The 24,047-nt window shown below is 58.1% G+C and overlaps 1 protein-coding gene across 1 annotated transcript in view; it reads left to right on the top strand.

The window, feature by feature from the left end:
- Positions 1-24,047, top strand: part of LOC144736626 (integrin alpha-9-like) — a 42,003-nt gene that overhangs the window by 6,137 nt on the left and 11,819 nt on the right. Inside the window, exons 3-16 of the mRNA XM_078619190.1 lie at positions 1,961-2,067; positions 4,341-4,467; positions 5,541-5,608; positions 6,049-6,175; positions 7,581-7,666; positions 8,217-8,279; positions 10,081-10,218; positions 16,683-16,791; positions 17,203-17,297; positions 17,754-17,844; positions 20,987-21,032; positions 21,320-21,474; positions 22,413-22,570; positions 23,276-23,530. Of these exons, the coding sequence (XP_078475316.1) occupies positions 1,961-2,067; positions 4,341-4,467; positions 5,541-5,608; positions 6,049-6,175; positions 7,581-7,666; positions 8,217-8,279; positions 10,081-10,218; positions 16,683-16,791; positions 17,203-17,297; positions 17,754-17,844; positions 20,987-21,032; positions 21,320-21,474; positions 22,413-22,570; positions 23,276-23,530 (1,625 nt within the window). The remainder of the gene's footprint in view (positions 1-1,960; positions 2,068-4,340; positions 4,468-5,540; positions 5,609-6,048; positions 6,176-7,580; positions 7,667-8,216; positions 8,280-10,080; positions 10,219-16,682; positions 16,792-17,202; positions 17,298-17,753; positions 17,845-20,986; positions 21,033-21,319; positions 21,475-22,412; positions 22,571-23,275; positions 23,531-24,047) is intronic.

The raw sequence follows: 24,047 nt of genomic DNA, 5'->3' as shown, positions 1-24,047 counted from the left end.
TAACCCCATAGCCATAACCCCATTGCCCTAACCCCATAGCCCTAACCCCATTGCCCTAAACCCATAGCCCTAGCTCTAACCATAGCCCTAGCCCTAACCCTATAGACCTAACCCCATAGGCTTCGCTCTAACCATAGCCACATAACCCAAACCCCCTTGCCTTCAGTCTAACCCTATAGCCCTCGCCCTAACCCTATATCCATAGCCCTAACCCCATAGCTCGAGCACTAACCCCATAGCCTTGACCATAACCCTAACTCAATAGCCTTAACCTCATAGTCATAACCCCATAGCGCTAGCCATAGCCCCATAACCCCAACCCTACAGCCTTAACCCCATAGATCTAGCCCTAAACCCATATCCCCAACCCCTAACCCCATAGCCCTAAGTTTGAGTCTTTAATCCTGATCCTAACCACATAGCCCTAACCCCCACAACCCTAACACCATAGCCAGAACCCCATAACCCTAACACCATAGCCCTAACCCCATAACCCTAACCACATAACCCTAAACCTATAGCCCTCAGCATAACCCCATAACTCTAATCTTAACCCTATAAGAGCTCTAACCCTCACCCTAGCTGCAAATTGAGATAGGCAGCGTGATGAGTTACAGACGCAGATACTCACGCAAAGAGATGCTCACGGAGAGAGAGAGAGACATGGGGGGGGCGGGGTGAGATCACAGAGATAGATGGAGGGAGATTACACAGATAGAGACGGGGGTGGGGGTGGGGGGGGACAGAGTGATGTGTGGCGATAGCAGGCGGTGCCACACCCTAAACAAGCCCTTCCACAGACCTCCCCGGGGAGGGTTAGAATCCCGGCGAAGGGGCAGAAGGAATGTCTCGATGCTTGGAGAGATTGTGGGAGCCGGCCGTTGTGAGCCAGCCACTCGGAGGTGGGGGTTGGCGGACCACGCACAGATGGACCACCGGACAGCCAATTCCAGGGCAATGAGGCGTTGACCTTCGGGACGAGTAGGAGAGAAAGGGGGCAGTACAGCAAGTAGGCGGATGAATTAAGCGCAGAGCGGCGTTCTGTTGTAGGTCGGAATCGTTTTCCATTCCTCCCACGCGATATTTTCAGTGTGCGAAGCTGAAAAAAAACAATCCGCTGATGGATGTTGGTCAGTGTGCGGGTTTGTTGATGGCGAGTGGGTGGGAGGCCGGGGGGGGCGGATAGACGTGTGAGCATTGAAGTAGAGTCACACATTGGCGTTTTGCTGCACGCACTGCACATATCCTGTTCACATCCCAGTGGTGGCAGTTCCACATTGCTATGGCGGGGGAGCAGGGGGGTGGATGGACATGTGGTTTATGATCGTGGCTATGATAACACATGAGACTCATAACGAGACGGCGACGAACAGAGATCGAGAGGGCAGAGGGTATCCATCCCCAGGGGCCTTAGTATATATAAAAGGGAAATTTGTGAATGTGTGTGTCTGTTCTAAATGTTTAGCGTACTTCCCAACATGCAACAAAAACTTGAAATTTTGCATGTGGGTAGCTTCCAGACTGTACACAATGAAAACAGTCTAAAAATAGACTTTTGTGTTTTGGAGGGGAGGGGGGCGCAATAATGGATATATTTTGCACGGAAAGTGAGCGGTGACGTCACATCTGTGATGTCACCCGCATGCGGCAGCGTCACGCGGTGTGCCTGCTGACGTCACGCATCCCCCCCCCACCCTCCGCGTAGGCTGTGTGTTAATCCAAAACAAGAAACCAAGTCCCGGGCGAAGCCGGGTAGTAAAGCTAGTGTGTTATATGTTGAACTTCTTTCGCACCGTACGTAACCAACCGTGCTAATTGGATGTGCGGTGTTTGTGTGTTGAACTTCTTTCGCACCGTACGTAGCCAAGCATGTTAATCGGAGGTGCCTTGGCACCTGCTTTTTCTCTGACACGGACATTAATGCGCCCACGTGTTTGGAATGTTTTTTTTCTTCTTCCAGTGACTCAGCAAAACCAGACGTGTGGGAAATATTGCCGAGCGGACCTGGAGGACCAGTGGCTCGGCGTGAGCCTCAAGCGACAGCCGGGCAGCGATGGGAAAATCCTGGTAATGAAACAAAATCTATCACTTTCTCACCGACCCACCGTCTCAGACACTCACCCACCCACCCACCCTCTGATCCACCAACTCACCAACCAACCAACTCACCCGCCAACTCACCTACCCACTGATCCACCACCTCAGCGACTGTCTCATCCAACATACCAACACACCCACCCACAACAACAACAAGACAAAGATCCCCCGTATAGCCTTAACAGACTTTTGGAGCAAGAGCTGTTAGCGAGCACCTATGAAGACTAGCCCTGCACACGAGGGGGTGGGTGGCCAGCACCACGCATGGCCGCCTTTTTCTCCCGAGTGGCGATGTTTACACACCGCACCAGGCACTTATTTTAGGTTGAGTAGACCTAGGGGAGACGCAGGACCGGTTCAAATAACACTGGTCAAAAAAAAAAAAGATTTTTTCTGGCCTGGACTTTTGCAGCTGTTTAAGACTAATTTCAGGGTGCTGATTCCAAATCTGATCTCAGATTTGCTCTATCGCATCTCATTTTATGCTATCAGCATACCCCATTTTCATTGATTTTACCCGAAATTAACTCTGTCGCTTATGATTGCAAGTTGTTGCGAGTCAGTGACTGCTTTAGTGATAAAATATGGTGCTGTATTTTTAGGATAGTGTGTTTATAATATCATTTTATGTAGATATCCACATTTATTTAATATTTTTCTTCTGCAGTTTGTATTGAAAATGCAATATTTTATATCTCAAAAACCTGATGTGATAGACAAAAACTGATGCCGGATTTGGAATCAGCACCCCAAAATTACCTCAAAACCGTTGAAATACCTTATGCCAGAAAAGGTGTGTTGACCAGTGTTATCATCACTGCTGTTTGCCGTGAATGGGAATCAAATTCGGGTCGCCGGGTTCTCGGAGATGTTAACTACCTCGCCTCGTATACAGGAGGTGGTGTGTTCGATCCCGACCCTGACGATGCCTGCTGCTGTATATTTGAGTTTGCAGTGTCTCTCTCTCATCATCATCACGGTGGCTAGGAGATGTTAATTCCCTCACCTGGTATACAGGAGGTCGTGGGTTCGATCCCGACCCTGACGATGCCTGCTGCTGTATTTTTTGAGTTTGCAGTGTCTCTCTCTCATCATCATCACGGTGGCTAGGAGATGTTAATTCCCTCACCTGGTATACAGGAGGTCGTGGGTTCGATCCCGACCCTGACGCCTGCTGCTGTAGTTTTTGAGTTTGCAGTGTCTCTCTCTCATCATAATCACGTGCCTAGAAGATGTTAACTACCTCACCTGGTATACAGGAGGTCGTGGGTTCGATCCCGACCCTGACGCCTGCTGCTGTATTTTTGGAGTTTGCGTCTCTTTCTCTCTGTCCCCGTGGTCGCGTGGATTTTTCTCCGGGTCCTCCGGTTTTCCCCCTCCACATTTAGAATCGACGTCCCGCGTTTGGAGTGCTGGGCTGCCGCTATAAATGTCCACTTCGTTCAGCTGCTACCATTTGTGTGGACAGGTCGCTTCTGAAAATGTTAACTTATATAGCTCAGTGGGCCTTATCATGGTCAAATAAAATGAGTAGTTATATACATAATAAAGGGTTTTGGGTTAGATCGCGCAAGTATAAATGTGTCGTACCCCTCTACCACCCAACACAGCCAGGAAGGTTTGTCACGTAAACAACGCGCCAAGCACATTCCTGCGGAGGGAGCTGGTAGGAACGTTGGGTTGCTCGGTCAATGGCCAGGGTCAACGGCGGCGTGGTGTATTCCGCAAATATGGCCGACTGAGGGCGGGCACGAGCCGGCGTGAGTAGGTTAAACGTTGAGTTTTATAAGGGCACCACGGGGTGACCAGCCCCTCCCCACCCAGCCCCACCCCTCCCACTCCCCACGCAGCCCCCCCACCCAGCCCCTCCCCACCCTCCCCACCCAGCCACTCCCCACCCTCCCCACCCAGCCCCTCCCCACCCTCCCCTCCCCACCCAGCCCCTCCCTCCCCACCCAGCCCCTCCCTCCCCACCCAGCCCCTCCCTACACGACGGACGGACGGACACAACAATCCCCTGTGGGCTGGTGTAACCAGGAGGTTCCTACCAGTATTAGTTTACTACTTCAGCCCACCGGTGTTTTGGAGAGTGAATCCACAACATTCACAATCAGAGTAGTCCGACGTTTCGCTGGCAATTACATCAACCAGCATCATCGGACGATTGGCCAGAACAATATTGATCGCGAAGGCGTGCGTGTTACACCCGTGGTTACACACCCCCCCCCCATCTTGCACCCCAGGTGTGTGCCCACCGCTGGAAGAACGTGCACTACCGCAAGACGATCTACCCGTACGGGGTGTGCCTGCTCATCCCCGCCAGCCTGGCCGCCCGGCAGGGCACCAAGCAGCTCAGGCCGTGCCACAAGAGTGAGGAGGGGCGGGGGCGGTGGGGGGGGGGAGGGTATTTGTTGAAATTAAATCAAACGAATCGCGACGTTTCGAGCGCAGCTCGAGCGATCCTCATCAGGTGGGACGAGCACGGCAAGAAGACGTGTTGAGGTAGGCGAGAGAGCTGCCGTGGCAAGAGGTTGTATTGGTAAGAGGGGGGGGGGCGACTTCACCGAAAGAACCAGAGAGTAGGGATTCCTGCAGTCACGAAAGCTTCACATCAACATCGGGTATTTGTTATTCGACTGGGCGTCTGGCAAAAAGAGCTTTACAGCTCATCGGATTCCTCCGGCATAAATAAATATTCTGATGTCTGCTTACTCCTACACAGGGGGGCATTGGTGGGGTGGTATGTGGTTGGTGATTTGTGTGGTGGGGTTGGTGGTGTGGTAGGTGGTGGGATGAGTGATGTGGTATCTGGTTCGTGATTTGAGTGGTGGGGTAGGTGGTGTGGTAGGTGGTGGGATGAGTGATGTGGTTCGTGATTTGAGTGGTGGGGTAGGTGGTGTGGTAGGTGGTGGGATGAGTGATGTGGTATCTGGTTCGTGATTTGAGTGGTGGGGTAGGTGGTGTGGTAGGTGGTGGGATGAGTGATGTGGTTCGTGATTTGAGTGGTGGGGTAGGTGGTGTGGTAGGTGGTGGGATGCGTGATGTGGTTTGTGGTTCGTGATTTGAGTGGTGGGGTAGGTGGTGTGGTAGGTGGTGGGATGAGTGATGTGGTTCGTGATTTGAGTGGTGGGGTAGGTGGTGTGGTAGGTGGTGGGATGAGTGATGTGGTTTGTGGTTCGTGATTTGAGTGGTGGGGTAGGTGGTGTGGTAGGTGGTGGGATGAGTGATTTGGTTTGTGGTTCGTGATTTGAGTGGTGGATGGCGTGGTGCTGACCACCCACCCTCTCGTGTGCCGTGCCGGCCTTCATCGGTCGTAACTCGCTAACAGCACTTGTCCCAGCAGTCTGTTAAGGCTATCTGGGGGGCCTTTATATGTTTGTATCACTGCGTGCGTCTTTGTATCCCCCCTACCCATCTTGCCCCCCTCCCCCATCCGCCCACAGACAAGCACCGCAACTATGGCGAGGAACACGGCTCGTGTCAGGCAGGGATGAGTGCCGCCATTACACAGGTGTGTGTCTGTGTGTCTGTGTGTGTGTGTCTGTGTGTGTGTGTCTGTGTGTCCCTGTGTCTGTGTGTGTCTGTGTGTCCGTGTGTCTGTGTGTGTCTGTGTGTCCGTGTGTCTGTGTGTCTGTGTGTGTCTGTGTGTCCGTGTGTCTGTGTGTGTGTGTGTGTCTGTGTTGTCCCCGTGTCTGTGTTGTCCCCGTGTCTGTGTGTCTGTGTGTGTCCCTGTGTCTGTGTGTCCGTATGTCTCCCCATGTATCTGTGCGACGTTAATGTCTCTGCGTCTCCATGTCCCCCTGCCTCTTGTCTCCACGTCCCCTCATCCGCGTCCTCCCGTCCCACCTGTCCCCCCCCCCCTTGTGTCCCCGCCCCCCCCCCGCGTGTCCCCGCCCCCCCCCCCGCGTGTCCCCGCCCCCCCCCGCGTGTCCCCGCCCCCCCCCCCGCCAGGACGCGGTGGTGATGGGCGCCCCCGGCTCGTTCTACTGGACGGGCACGGTGGTGGTGTGGAACGCCACGGAGAACCGCCTCCACTACCACGCCGAGCCCTGGCACGTGGGGCCTGGCAGCTACCTGGGTCAGTGGGGGGGGGGGGCAGCTGGGGTGACGTTGGTAACGAGGTGACGGTGACGACGAGGTGATGACCGTGATGACAAGGTGATGACGAGGTGATGACGAGGTGACGGTGATGACGTGGTGATGACGAGGTGACGGTGATGACGAGGTGATGACGGTGACGACGAGGTGACGACGAGGTGATGACGAGGTGATGACGAGGTGATGGTGATGACGAGGTGATGACGAGGTGATGACGAGGTGACGGTGATGACGAGGTGATGATAAGGTGACGGTGACGACGAGGTGATGATAAGGTGATGACGAGGTGGTGATGGTGATGACGAGGTGATGACGAGGTGATGACGAGGTGACGGTGATGACGAGGTGATGACGGTGACGACGAGGTGATGACGAGGTGATGACGAGGTGATGACGAGGTGATGGTGATGACGAGGTGATGACGAGGTGACGGTGATGACGAGGTGATGACGGTGACGACGAGGTGATGACGAGGTGATGACGAGGTGATGGTGATGACGAGGTGATGACGAGGTGATGACGAGGTGACGGTGATGACGAGGTGATGATAAGGTGACGGTGACGACGAGGTGATGATAAGGTGATGACGAGGTGGTGATGGTGATGACGAGGTGATGACGAGGTGATGACGAGGTGACGGTGATGGCGAGGTGATGACGAGGTGATGACGAGGTGACGGTGATGACGAGGTGATGACGAGGTGATGACGAGGTGACGGTGATGACGAGGTGATGACGGTGACGACGAGGTGATGACGAGGTGATGACGAGGTGATGGTGATGACGAGGTGATGACGAGGTGATGACGAGGTGACGGTGATGACGAGGTGATGACGAAGTGACGGTGATGACGAGGTGATGATGAGGTGATGGTGATGACGAGGTGATGACGAGGTGACGGTGATGACGAGGTGATGACGAGGTGATGACGAAGTGACGGTGATGACGAGGTGATGATGAGGTGATGGTGATGACGAGGTGATGACGAGGTGACGGTGATGACGAGGTGATGGTGATGACGAGGTGATGACGAGGTGATGACGAAGTGACGGTGATGACGAGGTGATGACGAAGTGACGGTGATGACGAGGTGATGACGAGGTGATGGTGATGACGAGGTGATGACGAGGTGGTGATGGTGGTGACGAGGTGATGACGAGGTGATGACGAGGTGATGACGAGTGATGACGAGGTGGTGACGAGGTGATGACGAGGTGATGACGAGGTGGTGATGGTGGTGACGAGGTGATGACGAGGTGATGACGAGGTGATGACGAGTGATGACGAGGTGATGGCGAGGTGATGACGAGTGATGACGAGGTGGTGACGAGGTGGTGACGAGGTGATGACGAGGTGGTGATGGTGATGACGAGGTGTGTGCCGCAGGTTACTCCGTGGAGACGGGGAACTTTGTGACCCCGGGCAGCACGGAGATCGCGGGGGGAGCGCCGCAGCACTCGAGTGTGGGCAAGGTGAGGGGGGGGGCAAGGTGAGGGTGGGGGGGGGCAAGGTGAGGGGGGGGGGCAAGGTGAGGCCGGGGGGGGGCAAGGTGAGGGGGGGGGGCAATGTGAGGGGGGGGGGCAAGGTGAAGCCGGGGGGGGGGGCGGGGGTCCAGGGGGGGAAGGGGGGAAGGGGGGCAGGGGGGCTCGCCATGTTGGGGTTCGGCAACCCGCGTGTCCCGAGGCCGCACGCGACTCGTCAGGAAACGGCTCCTCGTCCTACCCCCTCCCCTCCTCCTCCTACCCCCGCCCCCCCTCACCCCGCCAATGTTTGTCTGTGTATATCGCGCCGGGCTCGGGTTCTGTGGCAACGTAAAGCCAAAACACAAAGCAGGAATGACCGCCACCGTCTCGCTATTCACCGCAGTCCACATTGCAGCTCTTATTGTTTATTTGGTTTCTGAAAGCCCCGGGTCCCCTCGAGACCCCCGTAGAGATCCACCGCTTTGTCTGTCTGTCTGTCGTGGTCTCTGGCCGGTGTCCGTGGGGTGAGCTCGTCTCTCTCTCTGTGTGTGTCTCCCAGGTGTTCCTGTTCAAGGTCGACAATGGCAAGTTGATTCCGTTCTTCGAGGCGTCGGGAAAGAAGGTTCGCAACCCTCGCGCATCGCTCACAACAATTAGAACGCCTCCTCCTCCTCGTGGTCTCCATTGTCATCGGCGTCATCACTGTCGTCAACCTGCTCCATCTCATCCACGAGCTCACGAGCGACGGTCAGAGACTCTCTCCTGTCTCTGACTGCGGCTCAATAACTCCAAGTAAACACGCGGTGGGTGCGTGGAGTGGGTTAGTGGGTGGGTGAGTTGGTGGGTGGAAGGGTGAGTTGGTGGGTGAGTTGGTGGATCAGTGGGTGGGTTGGTAGCTGATTGAGTGAGTGGGTGGGTAAGTGGGTGGGTTCATGCGTGGGTGGATGGATGGGTAGGTGAGTGGGTGGGTGCATGAGTGAGTGGATGTGCGGGTGGGTGGATGAGTAAGTGAGTGGGTGAGTGGATGGATTGGTGAGTGGGTGAGTGGGTGGATCGGTGAGTGAGTTGGTGGGTGCATGCGTGGGTGAGTTGGTGGGTGTGTGAGTGGGTGGGTAAGTGAGTGGATGGGTGGGTATGTCGATGGATGGATGGGTGAGTGGGTGAGTGAGTGAGTGGGTGGATGGATGCGTGAGTGAGTGGGTGTGTGAGTGGACGGGTGGGTGACTGAGTGAGTGAGTGGGTGAGTGAGTGAGTGGGTGTGTGAGTGGACGGGTGAGTTGTTATGACCCGAATTGTGGTGGTGGTGGCTGAGCACAGTGGCTCGGCAACCCGGGGAGACGGATGCCATTGTGAGTTCAACAGTCGAAGGAAGGAGGAGGTGGCGGTGGGGGATGAGGGGGGAGAGGAAACAGCCAAAACGAAAAACACATCCTCCTGCTGCCCCCCCCCCCCCTTGTCCACGCTTCCCCCGTGGACGGCTCAACGTCCTTGGACTTGCGTGGGGGTGGTGGTGGTGGTGGCCGTAGGAGTGGTGGCCGTGGGGGTGGTGGTGGTTGTGGTGGTTGGTAGTGGTGGCCGTGGGGGTGGTGGCCGTGGTGGTGGTGGTGGTGGTGGCCATGGGGGTGGTGGTGGTTGTGGTGGCCGTGGTGGTGGTTGTGGTGATGATGCTACTGCTGATGATGATGCTACTGCTGATGAAGATGCTACTGCTGATGATGATGCTACTGCTGATGATGATGCTACTGCTGATGAAGATGCTACTGCTGATGATGATGCTACTGCTGATGAAGATGCTACTGCTGATGATGATGCTACTGCTGCTGATGATGATACTACTGCTGATGATGATACTACTGCTGATGATGATGCTACTGCTGATGATGCTACTGCTGATGATGCTACTGCTGATGATGATGCTACTGCTGATGATGATACTACTGCTGATGATGATGATGCTACTGCTGATGATGATACTACTGCTGATGATGATACTACTGCTGATGATGATGCTACTGCTGATGATGCTACTGCTGATGATGCTACTGCTGATGATGCTACTGCTGATGATGATACTACTGCTGATGATGATGATGCTACTGCTGATGATGATACTACTGCTGATGATGATGATGCTACTGCTGATGATGATGCTACTGCTGATAATGATACTACTGCTGATGATGATACTACTGCTGATGATGATGCCACTGCTGATGATGATGATGATGATGCTACTGCTGATGATGATACTACTGCTGATGATGATACTACTGCTGATGATGATGCTACTGCTGATGATGATGCTACTGCTGATTATGATGCTACTGCTGCTGCTGATGATGATGCTACTGCTGATGATGATGCTACTGCTGCTGCTGATGATGATGCTACTGCTGATGATGATGCTGCTACTGCCGCTGCAGCTGGGCTCGTACTTTGGCGCGTCGCTCTGCGTGGGCGACGTGAACGGCGACTCCCTCTCGGACCTCCTGGTGGGGGCGCCCTTCCACAGCGACGTGCGCGACGAGGGCCGCGTCTTCCTCTTCCTCAGCCGCGGGGGGGTGCGCCGGAGCCCCCACAACTCACATCACACACCGCGGCTCGAAGTGTCGTCTCTATATCCCCGTGTCTCCATGTCCCCGTGTCCCCGTGTCTCTATATCCCCGTGTCTCCATGTCCCCGTGTCCCCGTGTCTCCGTGTCCCCGTGTCCCCGTGTCTCTATATCCCCGTGTCCCCGTGTCTCTATATCCCCGTGTCCCCGTGTCCCCGTGTCTCCATGTCCCCGTGTCTCCATGTCTCCATGTCCCCGTGTCTCCGTGTCCCCGTGTCTCCGTGTCTCCGTGTCCCCGTGTCTCTATATCCCCGTGTCTCTATATCCCCGTGTCTCCGTGTCCCCGTGTCCCCGTGTCTCTATATCCCCGTGTCTCTATATCCCCGTGTCTCCGTGTCTCCGTGTCTCCGTGTCTCCGTGTCCCCGTGTCTCCGTGTCCCCGTGTCCCCGTGTCTCTATATCCCCGTGTCTCTATATCCCCGTGTCTCCGTGTCCCCGTGTCTCTATATCCCCGTGTCTCTATATCCCCGTGTCTCCGTGTCTCCGTGTCTCCGTGTCTCCGTGTCCCCGTGTCTCCATGTCTCCGTGTCTCCGTGTCTCCGTGTCCCCGTGTCTCTATATCCCCGTGTCTCTATATCCCCGTGTCTCCGTGTCTCCGTGTCTCCATGTCTCCGTGTCTCCGTGTCTCCGTGTCCCCGTGTCTCTATATCCCCGTGTCTCTATATCCCCGTGTCTCCGTGTCCCCGTGTCCCCGTGTCTCTATATCCCCGTGTCTCTATATCCCCGTGTCTCCGTGTCCCCGTGTCCCCGTGTCTCTATATCCCCGTGTCTCTATATCCCCGTGTCTCCGTGTCCCCGTGTCTCCGTGTCCCCGTGTCCCCGTGTCTCTATATCCCCGTGTCTCTATATCCCCGTGTCTCCGTGTCTCCGTGTCCCCGTGTCTCCATGTCTCCGTGTCCCCGTGTCTCCGTGTCCCCGTGTCCCCGTGTCTCTATATGCCCGTGTCTCCGTGTCCCCGTGTCCCCGTGTCTCCGTGTCCCCGTGTCTCCGTGTCCCCGTGTCTCCGTGTCCCCGTGTCTCTATATCCCCGTGTCTCCATGTCTCCGTGTCCCCGTGTCTCCGTGTCCCCGTGTCTCCATGTCTCCGTGTCTCCGTGTCTCCGTGTCCCCGTGTCTCTATATCCCCGTGTCTCCATGTCTCCGTGTCTCCGTGTCTCCGTGTCCCCGTGTCTCTATATCCCCGTGTCTCCGTGTCCCCGTGTCTCCGTGTCCCCGTGTCTCCATGTCTCCGTGTCTCCGTGTCTCCGTGTCCCCGTGTCTCCGTGTCTCCGTGTCTCCGTGTCTCCGTGTCTCCGTGTCTCCGTGTCCCCGTGTCTCCATGTCTCCGTGTCTCCGTGTCTCCGTGTCCCCGTGTCTCCATGTCTCCGTGTCTCCGTGTCTCCGTGTCTCCGTGTCTCCGTGTCTCCGTGTCCCCGTGTCTCTATATCCCCGTGTCTCCGTGTCCCCGTGTCCCCGTGTCCACGTGTCCCCGTGTCTCTATATCCCCGTGTCTCCGTGTCTCCGTGTCCCCGTGTCTCCATGTCTCCGTGTCTCCGTGTCCCCGTGTCCCCGTGTCTCTATATCCCCGTGTCTCTATATCCCCGTGTCTCCGTGTCCCCGTGTCTCCGTGTCCACGTGTCCCCGTGTCTCTATATCCCCGTGTCTCCGTGTCCCCGTGTCTCCGTGTCCCCGTGTCTCCGTGTCCCCGTGTCCCCGTGTCTCTATATCCCCGTGTCTCCGTGTCTCCGTGTCCCCGTGTCTCTATATCCCCGTGTCTCTATATCCCCGTGTCTCCGTGTCTCCGTGTCCCCGTGTCTCCGTGTCCCCGTGTCTCCGTGTCCCCGTGTCCCCGTGTCTCTATATCCCCGTGTCTCCGTGTCTCCGTGTCCCCGTGTCTCTATATCCCCGTGTCTCCGTGTCCCCGTGTCCCCGTGTCTCTATATCCCCGTGTCTCCGTGTCTCCGTGTCCCCGTGTCCCCGTGTCTCTATATCCCCGTGTCTCCGTATCCCCGTGTCTCTATATCCCCGTGTCTCCGTGTCTCCGTGTCCCCGTGTCCCCGTGTCTCTATATCCCCGTGTCTCCGTATCCCCGTGTCTCTATATCCCCGTGTCTCTATATCCCCGTGTCTCCGTGTCTCCGTGTCCCCGTGTCCCCGTGTCTCCGTGTCCCCGTGTCTCCGTGTCCCCGTGTCCCCGTGTCTCCGTGTCCCCGTGTCCCCGTGTCCCCGTGTCCCCGTGTCCCCGTGTCCCCGTGTCTCCGTGTCCCCGTGTCCCCGTGTCTCCGTGTCACCGTGTCCCCGTGTCCCCGTGTCCCCGTGTCCCCGTGTCCCCGTGTCCCCGTGTCCCCGTGTCCCCGTGTCTCCGTGTCACCGTGTCCCCGTGTCCCCGTGTCTCCGTGTCCCCGTGTCCCCGTGTCCCCGTGTCTCCGTGTCCCCGTGTCTCCGTGTCCCCGTGTCCCCGTGTCTCCGTGTCCCCGTGTCCCCGTGTCCCCGTGTCTCCGTGTCCCCGTGTCTCCGTGTCCCCGTGTCCCCGTGTCCCCGTGTCCCCGTGTCCCCGTGTCCGCGTGTCTCCGTGTCCCCGTGTCTCCGTGTCCCCGTGTCTCCGTGTCCCCGTGTCTCCGTGTCCCCGTGTCCCCGTGTCCCCGTGTCTCCGTGTCCCCGTGTCCCCGTGTCCCCGTGTCTCCGTGTCCCCGTGTCCCCGTGTCTCCGTGTCTCCGTGTCTCCGTGTCTCCGTGTCCCCGTGTCTCCGTGTCCCCTTGTCTCCGTGTCTCCGTGTCCCCGTGTCCCCGTGTCTCCGTGTCCCCGTGTCTCCATGTCTCCATGTCCCCGTGTCTCCGTGTCTCCGTGTCCCCGTGTCTCCGTGTCCCCGTGTCTCCGTGTCTCCGTGTCCCCGTGTCTCCGTGTCCCCGTGTCCCCGTGTCTCTATATCCCCGTGTCCCCGTGTCCCCGTGTCTCCGTGTCACCGTGTCTCCGTGTCTCCATGTCCCCGTGTCTCCGTGTCTCCGTGTCCCCGTGTCTCCGTGTCCCCGTGTCTCCGTGTCCCCGTGTCTCCGTGTCTCCGTGTCCCCGTGTCCCCGTGTCTCTATATCCCCGTGTCCCCGTGTCCCCGTGTCCCCGTGTCTCCGTGTCTCCGTGTCTCCGTGTCTCCGTGTCTCCGTGTCCCCGTGTCTCCGTGTCCCCGTGTCTCCGTGTCACCGTGTCCCCGTGTCCCCGTGTCTCCGTGTCCCCGTGTCCCCGTGTCACCGTGTCCCCGTGTCTCCGTGTCACCGTGTCCCCGTGTCCCCGTGTCTCCGTGTCCCCGTGTCTCCGTGTCACCGTGTCCCCGTGTCTCCGTGTCTCCGTGTCCCCGTGTCTCCGTGTCCCCGTGTCTCCGTGTCTCCGTGTCCCCGTGTCCCCGTGTCCCCGTGTCTCTATATCCCCGTGTCCCCGTGTCTCCGTGTCTCCGTGTCTCCGTGTCTCCGTGTCTCCGTGTCCCCGTGTCTCCGTGTCCCCGTGTCTCCGTGTCCCCGTGTCTCCGTGTCACCGTGTCCCCGTGTCCCCGTGTCTCCGTGTCTCCGTGTCTCCGTGTCCCCGTGTCTCCGTGTCTCCGTGTCCCCGTGTCTCCGTGTCTCCGTGTCCCCGTGTCTCCGTGTCTCCGTGTCTCCGTGTCCCCGTGTCTCCGTGTCCCCGTGTCTCCGTGTCACCGTGTCTCCGTGTCTCCGTGTCTCCGTGTCTCCGTGTCCCCGTGTCTCCGTGTCCCCGTGTCTCCGTGTCCCCGTGTCCCCGTGTCACCGTGTCTCCGTGTCTCCGTGTCCCCGTGTCCCCGTGTCTCCGTGTCTCCGTGTCACCGTGTCTCCGTGTCTCCGTGTCTCCGTGTCCCCGTGTCTCCGTGTCTCCGTGTCTCCGTGTCACCGTGTCCCCGTGTCTCCGTGTCTCCGTGTCCCCGTGTCCCCGTGTCTCCGTGTCCCCGTGTCTCCGTGTCCCCGTGTCTCCGTGTCTCCGTGTCTCCGTGTCCCCGTGTCTCCGTGTCCCCGTGTCCCCGTGTCTCCGTGTCTCCGTGTCCCCGTGTCCCCGTGTCCCCGTGTCTCCGTGTCCCCGTGTCTCCGTGTCCCCGTGTCCCCGTGTCCCCGTGTCCCCGTGTCTCCGTGTCTCCGTGTCTCCGTGTCCCCGTGTCCCCGTGTCTCCGTGTCTCCGTGTCCCCGTGTCTCCGTGTCTCCGTGTCTCCGTGTCCACGTGTCCCCGTGTCTCCGTGTCCCCGTGTCCCCGTGTCCCCGTGTCCCCGTGTCTCCGTGTCCCCGTGTCTCCGTGTCCCCGTGTCCCCGTGTCTCCGTGTCTCCGTGTCCCCGTGTCCCCGTGTCCCCGTGTCTCCGTGTCCCCGTGTCTCCGTGTCCCCGTGTCCCCGTGTCCCCGTGTCTCCGTGTCTCCGTGTCCACGTGTCCCCGTGTCTCCGTGTCTCCGTGTCCACGTGTCCCCGTGTCTCCGTGTCTCCGTGTCTCCGTGTCCACGTGTCCCCGTGTCTCCGTGTCTCCGTGTCCACGTGTCCCCGTGTCCCCGTGTCCCCGTGTCTCCGTGTCCCCTTGTCTCCGTGTCTCCCTGTCCCCGTGTCTCCGTGTCCCCGTGTCTCCGTGTCTCCGTGTCCACGTGTCCCCGTGTCCCCGTGTCCCCGTGTCTCCGTGTCCCCTTGTCTCCGTGTCTGCTTGTCCCCGTGTCTCCGTGTCCCCGTGTCTCCGTGTCTCCGTGTCCCCGTGTCTCCGTGTCTCCCTGTCCCCGTGTCCCCGTGTCTCCGTGTCCCCGTGTCCCCGTGTCTCCGTGTCTCCCTGTCCCCGTGTCCCCGTGTTTCCGTGTCCCCGTGTCTCCGTGTCCCCGTGTCTCCCTGTCCCCGTGTCCCCGTGTCTCCGTGTCCCCGTGTCTCTGTGTCCCCGTGTCCCCGTGTCCCTGTGTCCCCGTGTCCCCGTGTCTCCGTGTCCCCGTGTCCCCGTGTCCCCGTGTCTCCATGTCTCCGTGTCTCCGTGTCCCCGTGTCTCCGTGTCCCCGTGTCTCCGTGTCTCCCTGTCCCCGTGTCTCCGTGTCCCCGTGTCTCCGTGTCCCCGTGTCTCCGTGTCTCCGTGTCCCCGTGTCTCTATATCTCCGTGTCCCCGTGTCTCCGTGTCCCCGTGTTCCCGTGTCCCCGTGTCTCCGTGTCTCCGTGTCCCCGTGTCTCCGTGTCCCCGTGTCTCCTTGTCCCCGTGTCCCCGTGTCTCCGTGTCCCCGTGTCTCTGTGTCCCCGTGTCCCCGTGTCCCTGTGTCCCCGTGTCCCCGTGTCTCCGTGTCCCCGTGTCCCCGTGTCCCCATGTCTCCGTGTCTCCGTGTCCCCGTGTCTCCGTGTCCCCGTGTCTCCGTGTCTCCCTGTCCCCGTGTCTCCGTGTCCCCGTGTCTCCGTGTCCCCGTGTCTCCGTGTCTCCGTGTCCCCGTGTCTCTATATCTCCGTGTCCACGTGTCCCCGTGTCCCCGTGTCTCCGTGTCCCCTTGTCTCCGTGTCTCCCTGTCCCCGTGTCTCCGTGTCCCCGTGTCTCCGTGTCTCCGTGTCCACGTGTCCCCGTGTCCCCGTGTCCCCGTGTCTCCGTGTCCCCTTGTCTCCGTGTCTCCCTGTCCCCGTGTCTCCGTGTCCCCGTGTCTCCGTGTCTCCGTGTCCCCGTGTCTCCGTGTCTCCCTGTCCCCGTGTCTCCGTGTCCCCGTGTCCCCGTGTCTCCGTGTCTCCCTGTCCCCGTGTCCCCGTGTCTCCGTGTCCCCGTGTCTCCGTGTCTCCGTGTCCCCGTGTCTCCCTGTCCCCGTGTCCCCGTGTCTCCGTGTCCCCGTGTCTCTGTGTCCCCGTGTCCCCGTGTCCCTGTGTCCCCGTGTCCCCGTGTCTCCGTGTCCCCGTGTCCCCGTGTCCCCGTGTCTCCATGTCTCCGTGTCCCCGTGTCTCCGTGTCCCCGTGTCTCCGTGTCTCCCTGTCCCCGTGTCTCCGTGTCCCCGTGTCTCCGTGTTCCCGTGTCTCCGTGTCTCCGTGTCCCCGTGTCTCTATATCTCCGTGTCCCCGTGTCCCCGTGTCTCCGTGTCTCCGTGTCCCCGTGTCTCCGTGTCCCCGTGTCTCCATGTCCCCGTGTCCGCGTGTCTCCGTGTCTCCGTGTCCCCGTGTCTCCGTGTCCCCGTGTCTCCGTGTCTCCGTGTCCGCGTGTCTCCGTGTCTCCGTGTCCCCGTGTCTCCATGTCCCCGTGTCCCCGTGTCTCCGTGTCTCCGTGTCCCCGTGTCTCCGTGTCCCCGTGTCTCCGTGTCTCCGTGTCCGCGTGTCTCCGTGTCTCCGTGTCCCCGTGTCTCCGTGTCCCCGTGTCCCCGTGTCCCCGTGTCTCCGTGTCTCCGTGTCCCCGTGTCTCCGTGTCCCCGTGTCCCCGTGTCTCCGTGTCCCCGTGTCTCCATGTCCCCGTGTCTCCGTGCGCAGGGTGCGATGCTGGAGATGCCCACGCCGCTGCAGGGAGACAACGCCTACAACGCTCGCTTCGGGGAGGCGATGGTGAACCTGGGGGACCTGGACCACGACCACTACCCCGGTACGACCCCCCACCCACCCCACTCAACCCCCCCACCCAACCCCCCCACCCAACCCCCCCCCACCCAAACTCCCCCCACAAATGTAACAGCGATCATAGGAACTGTGACCGAATTTTCACAATAGACGACATAAACAACATGTACCACCAAACCCTGCAGCCACAGCTGGCTGCATGAGTCACTCCACAACAGCAGGAGCATCAGTCGGAGCATCACATTTGTCAATGCACCTTTAAGATCGGCGCACTAAATCAAAACACAGATCATACTTTGCAGCGGTCATCCGGAGCGAAACATTTTATTTTAGGCCACTGAATAGCAATCGTCACTGCTGTTTTTAATAGTAGGAGTGTTGCGTTGTTGTAAAAGTGTTGTTGTTGTTGTGTTGCTGTTGTTGTTGTGGATGGTAGAGTTTGCGATCGGAGCGCCTTACGAGGATGAGAACGGCGGGGCGGTGTACGTGTACCACGGGAGCGCGCACGGCATCGCCGCCAAGTACTCACAGGTACAGAAGACAAAGATCCCCCGTGTAGCCTCAACGGACTGTAGGGGCAAGTGCTGTTAGCGATCAGCACCGATGATGAAGGCCGGCACTGTGCCACACGAGGGGGTGGGTGGTCAACACCACGCCTGGCCGCCTTTGTCTCCCCAGTGACAATGTTTACACACCACACCAGTTACTCATTTGAGGCTGAGTCGACCTAGGGGAGGCCCAGGACCGGTTCAAATAATCGTCACCGGTGTTGGCCGTGAGCGGGAATCGAACCCGGGTCGCCGGGTTCGTAGCGCAGCGCGCTAACCACTACACTACCGCTCCCCACGCACACGCACGCACACACACGCGTACGTACGCAATTACGCACCGCCACCACCACCACCTCCACCGCCACCACCACCACACGGCTCCATCTCCCGCCCTGTGCCCCGTCGTGTCTCTGGTTGTCCTGCATCGCCACAACAGAGGATCAGCGGTCGAGGCATCCACCCCTCCCTGCGGATGTTCGGCCAGTCGCTGGCAGGTGGACTCGACCTGGATGACAACGGCTTCGCAGGTGACGCTGTGTGCGGGTGCTCGTGCCTGTGTGTGCCTGTGTGTGCCTGTGTGTGCCTGTGTGTGTGTGTGTGTGTGCGGGTGCTGTGTCTGTGTGTGTCTGTGTGTGTGCGTGTGTGTGTCTGTACGTATGTGTGTGTGTGCGTGTCTGTGTGTGTGTCTGTGTGTGCGGGTGCTCGTGCCTGTGTGTGCCCCAGGTTACTATGGGCTCGCATTCCCATCAACCGAAGGCGAGGAGTGGTGGTTATTTATGCCCCCACCGAAGATGCACATCAATGGGGGGATGCAGGCAAGGCCGATGAGTCAGATGCCTTCTATGACCTCCTGTCACAGGTGCAGGCTAAAGTGGCCCCTCGGGATAGAGTCATCTTGTTGGGTGACTTCAATGCCCGAGTTGGTCATAATGCTGGCACCTGGTCTGGAGTGATTGGAAGACATGGGCCAGATCAGCTCAATAACAACAGTAGGAGGCTGCTATAATTATGTGCAGCCCATGGGCTTGTAATTACCAACACACTGTTCCGGTATCGGCACATCTACTCAACATCGTGGATGCACGCCGCATCCAAGCACGGACATCTGCTGGACTATATGGTAACGGAACAGCGGTTGCGGGCCCATATCCTTGACACCAGGAACTACCGTGGAGCTGGTTTGCCCACTGAATATTGCCTTGTCATCTGTAAGATGGGCCTGCCATTCTTCCACTCTGGTGGTGGATGTACACGCAGGATCCCATTCAAACCCACAGTGGCCTGGTCTCAACTAGCTGGTAAAAGTTGCAAGCGAGAATTTCATCATCACTTTTAGCTGTTTTGGGTACATGGTCCAGAAATCCCCAGATACCCTGGCAGATGGAGGAGGTGTTCCAGCTGGCTGAGAAAAAGCGACAGGCCCACTCCCACCGTGTACAGCATCCCACGTTGGAGAATGAGGAGGCTTACCGCACCTTTCACTCGGAGGCTTGGAGAGCCATGCGGCGCGGTAAGGATGGGTGGTGGTCGAGGTTTGCTGAGGAGATGAAGTCTGCCTCAGCAGCCCACGATCACAAATCAATCTTTAACTCCATCAAAAAAGTAACTTGCAGTGCCACACCATCATGAGGAGAAAGAAAGGTGATCTGATCTCTGACCCCCAGGAACAGGTTTGCAGATTGGCTGAGCATTTATGTGAAGTCTTGGGGGAGAGAAACCTCTCAGCATAGAAAACATCATGTGGCAAAGTGGGGATGACCCTGCTGAGGCTGCAGTGCCTCAAATATTGGAAGAAGTAGTCACCCCCTGGAGTGGCTGGCTGAAGTGACATCTGTTGAGGAAGTACAGAAGGCGATCTAGAGTCTGAAACCAGGAAAAGCACCGGGCAGAGATGACCTCCCAAAGCGAAATGCTGAGGGAGTGTGGCGTTGGTGCGCAGACTGCACTGTATGACATCATAACAACAGTCTGGACCACTGGACGGGTTCCATGGGATTGGAAGGATGCCCTGGTGGTCCCCCTCTCTAAAAAGGGGGACCGCACAGACTGTAACAACTGTAGGGGTTCTCACTCCTCAGTGTGCCGGGAAAGGTCCTGGCAAGGATTATTCAACATCGCCTTGCTAGGCACACTGAGGAGAGGCTTGCGGAGCCCCAATATGGATTCATGCCAGGGTGGTCCTGCATAGATGCCATATTTTCTGTCCGTTTGCTACAGCAGAGGTGTGGGGAATTCCAACAACACCTACATCTTTGCTTTATTGACTTGGTCAAGGCCTATGATACCATCAGTAGGCCTGGGCTCTGGTTTGTTTTCATTGTACTTTCAGAGTCTCTGCTCACAATCATTCAGGCTCTTCAAGATGGTGGGCAGTCCCGGGTAAAACTGCATGGCCAGGAGTCGGAGCCATTCCCTGTTCACCTTGGGGTGCGACAGGAATGTCCTCTGGCTCCCACATTATTTAACATCTTTTTCGACCACGTAGTTTGTGAAGCCCTCTATGGCTGTACTGGAGGAATCTCCATCTGGTACAGATACAATGGGAGGCTGATCGATGCCTGGGTGCGGTTAAGGGATGGCTTCCTATTGGTCAACCATGTTATGCATGCTGATGATCTGGACCTTACCATCAGCCCCACCAAAACTAAGCCCCTGCGTGGATATGTTGTGCCATCAAACACTCCATCCCCACAATCCCCTTTGGTGATGGGGCAGTTCTGGAGAGAGTGGAGAGAGTGGAGAGTTTTCCATACCTGGGCTGCGTGCTTATAGCCAGCTCCGGTTTGACAATAGAAGTCTCACTCCGAATCAGGCAAGCAGCATTATCTTTTCATCGGTAGTGTAATGCTGCATTGAAGCTACCCGGTTTGTTGCTCCGGATGAACCTTTGGGTCTTCTCGGCCATGGTCATGCACTCCCTTCTCTATGCTTGCAAAAAGTGGACCCCCCTAATGAAACATCTTCGCTGATTAGAACATTTAGGCTGGCCTGCTTACGATCCATCTTGGGATAAATCAGGCTGGATTGTGTGAGGAGCTCACAAATTACTGAAAGATCTGGGCAAAGTCCCATCAGTGAGCTCCTCTGGCAGGCAAGGCTGCTCAGCCACCGCATGCCTAAATAGCTTTTGTTCGACCGGATAGAGATGGCTAAATGGGCGTTGTATGGGTTAGAGAGGAGATGGAGTGATGTGATACAAGAGGACATGGAGCTGAGTGGACTTGCCAATGACTGGTACCAGCGGTGTCAAGATCGGCCTCTGGGGAGGAGGCTCATGAATGACGCTACTGGGCAGTTGGAGGCAGTCGCCCTCCAACAACAACGGAGGTCAGAGGAGCGACGCTCACAACACTGAGTGGAGCGGTAGGTGTCTAAAACACAGCAAGTTGGCATAGTAGGGGGGGCACAGGTGGTGCATCAGCTAGTCATCTCAGTCAGTCAACCCATGGCACCTGGGTCTGTCCCGTGACCTCCTTCCAGCAGGCGTTCGACACTACACGTGGCCTTAAAGTGCACATGGCCTGGCACAAGCGCTGTGGTGACATCACCGCCACTTAGTGGCGAATGGTTGTTGTTGTTGATGATGATGAGCGTGTGCTGGCGATTTTCGTGGGTGGCTCTATTTTGACGCCGTCACAGCTGTTTCTAAAAATACCGTTGTCTCTGCAGACCTCACGGTCGGAGCCTATGGTTCAAATGCAGCCGTGCTGATCAGGTAAATAGCCTTGCCTTGACTCTCCCCATGACCTGGCACCTTGACCAGACCCAACACACATACAATATATTGACCCTGGACTGGCCTTGTATGACCCTGACAAAACCTGAACAACCTGTGATCGTGTCTCTCCCCACCGTGTCCACCCCCCCATGTCCCCCGCCGTGTCCCCCCCGTGTCCACCTCGTGTCCACCTCGTGTCCACCTCGTGTCCACCTCGTGTCCACACCGTGTCCACCTCGTGTCCATCCCGTGTCCACCCCGTGTCCACCTCGTGTCTTCCCCAGGGCTCGTCCCGTGGTGGACGTCTCGGCCTCCGTGGTGCTGCCGCGAGGGATCAACGTGACGGGCCCAGGGTGCGGCAGTGGGGGCCGTGGGTCCCACTGCTTCCCGGCCTCCGTCTGCTTCTCCTACTCGGGGCCCGGCCTCGCTCACAGCCTCGGCAAGGGCCACCTCAGACGCAGCCCTCACCACGGCACTCACCACGACACTCACCACGACACTCACCACCACGACCCTCGTCACGACCCTCACAACGACAATCACCACGACACTCACCACGACACTCACCACAACCCTCACCACCACGACCCTCGTCACGACCCTCGTCACGACCCTCACCACGACACTCACCACGACACTCACCACGACACTCACCACAACCCTCACCACCACGACCCTCGTCACGACCCTCGTCACGACCCTCACCACGACAATCACCACGACGCTCACCACGACCCTCGCCACAATACTCACCACCACGACACTCACCACGACACTCACCACGATGCTCACCACGACCCTCGCCACGATACTCACCACACGACACTCACCACGATGCTCACCACGACACTCACCCACTCGTAATCTCACTCACCCACTCACCATCTCACTCACCCACTCACCATCTCACTCACCCACTCATCATCTCACTCACCCACTCACCACCTCACTCGCCCACTCACCATCTCACTCACCCACTCGTCATCTCACTCGCCCACTCACCATCTCACTCACCCACTCACCATCTCACTCACCCACTCATCATCTCACTCACCCACTCACCACCTCACTCGCCCACTCACCATCTCACTCACCCACTCGTCATCTCACTCGCCCACTCACCATCTCACTCACCCACTCACCATCTCACTCACCCTCTCACTCACCCACTCACCACCTCACTCACCTACTCGTCATCCCACTCACCATTTCACTCACCCACTCACCATCTCACTCACCCACTCACCATCTCACTCACCCACTCGTCATCCCACGCGTTCACTCCGGAGCGTGAAAGCAAGAGTCTATCGTGCCCTCTAGAGTTCCACCGTTGATGTTGTTGTTGTTGTTGATGATGTTGTTGTTGTTGTTGTTTAGACATGCGGTACGAGCTGATCGCAGACTCGGTGAAGCAGCACTCGGGGCTCCCCGTGCGGCTCTCGCTGGAGAGCGCCGAGGGAGCGAGCTCCGTGCCAGGCTCGGTGCGCCTCGCCATCCACGAGCAGCGCTGCCTGCAGCACGTGGCCTACGTGAAGGCGAGTGACTCACCGAGCGAGCAGCTTCCTGCTGCTGCTGCTTGCCTCACCACCACAACAACAACAGCAACAACAACCGCCATTCGCCACTAAGTGGCGGCGATGTCACCCGGGTGCCTTTGCCCCCTACTGTGGCAACTCACCTCTCCACCCACCTCGCCACCCACACGACAAACTACTCCCTCACCTCTTTAACACGGAGCAGGTTTCCGCGACCTATATTATTCATAATGAAGGTTTTTGGGTGAGATCGCGTAAGTATAAATGTGTCGTAAACCTCCACCACCCGTCGTATTCAAATTATAATTGTTGTGGATTTACTCTCCAACACACCGCTGGGCTGAAGTAGTAAACTCACTGGCGCCTGCTGTTTACGTGACAAACCTCGCTGGCTGCGTCGGGTGGTGGAGGGTTACGACACATTCATACTTACTCCTTCACCTACCCAGATGCCTCCCTGCCAACCTGCCACCCCTTGACTAAGCCAGCTACCACGCGCCCGACAGAGTTGCCCACCCACCAACTAACTGCCTGCCAGGACCATCCGCTCGCCGCACAGCGGAGATCCCGGCCTCCTCATCGCGGTCGGGCAGCAGAACCCCCGAGTCGGACTCAGCGTTGTCATCGGCGTCTCTCTGACCCCTGACCTCCCCGGCTTCCCCTCCACCACCCCCATGCTCTCTCCCATCCCCACACGTCTCACAGGGGAAGGTGAACGATGTAGTTGCGCCCTTGGTGTTCGAAGTCCGCTACTCGCTGGCGCACGGGGAAACGGCGGAAGACGAGCCGAGGGGCGCCAGCCGGAGGAGGAGGAGCGACTCCCCCGGGGGTGGCAACAACACCGGCAGCGACGGTGCCGGCGATGGCGGTGGTGGTGGTGACGATGATGACGATGACCTCCCCGCGCTGCGACCTGTCATCAGATGGAGGGAGCGACACAGGGATTCGGCGAGAAGTGCGGTGAGGAAACCACAACATTCACGAATCGCTAATCCCTGTCGTCTCGGAGCCCAGATTCCAAATCCCAGATTCTCAAATCCCAGAATCTGAAAGACTAACTTCTCAAAATCATAGATTCTCAAATCCCAGATGGTCAAAACTCAAATTCCTCAATCTAAAAATCCCTATTTCCCAACATACGAGTCTCTCGAAAATTAGATTCCCAAAACCCACATTTCCAAATCCCAGATTCCACAAGCTTTGGACTAATGCGGTGCGGGAGGATGTGGAGCTGAGTGGTACCAGCGGTGTCAAGATCGGCCTCTGTGGAGGAGGAGGCTCGTGAAGGACGCTGCTGCTGGGCAGTTGGAGGCAGTCGCCATCCAGCAACAGCAGAGGGCAGAGGAGCGACGCTCACAACAACGAGCGGAGCGCCGGGCAGATACAGGGCAGCACGTTAGCCCCGGAGGGGGCACAGCTGGTGCATCTGCCAGTTATCTCCGTCAACCCACGGCACCTGGGTCTGTCCCGTGACCTG

Source organism: Lampetra planeri, chromosome 62 (genome assembly GCF_965212315.1).
Source record: "Lampetra planeri chromosome 62, kcLamPlan1.2.h2, whole genome shotgun sequence".
NCBI classification, from domain to species: domain Eukaryota; kingdom Metazoa; phylum Chordata; class Hyperoartia; order Petromyzontiformes; family Petromyzontidae; genus Lampetra; species Lampetra planeri.
The sequence above is the reverse complement of the archived record's forward strand: the minus strand, read 5'-3'. Positions and strand labels throughout refer to the sequence as shown.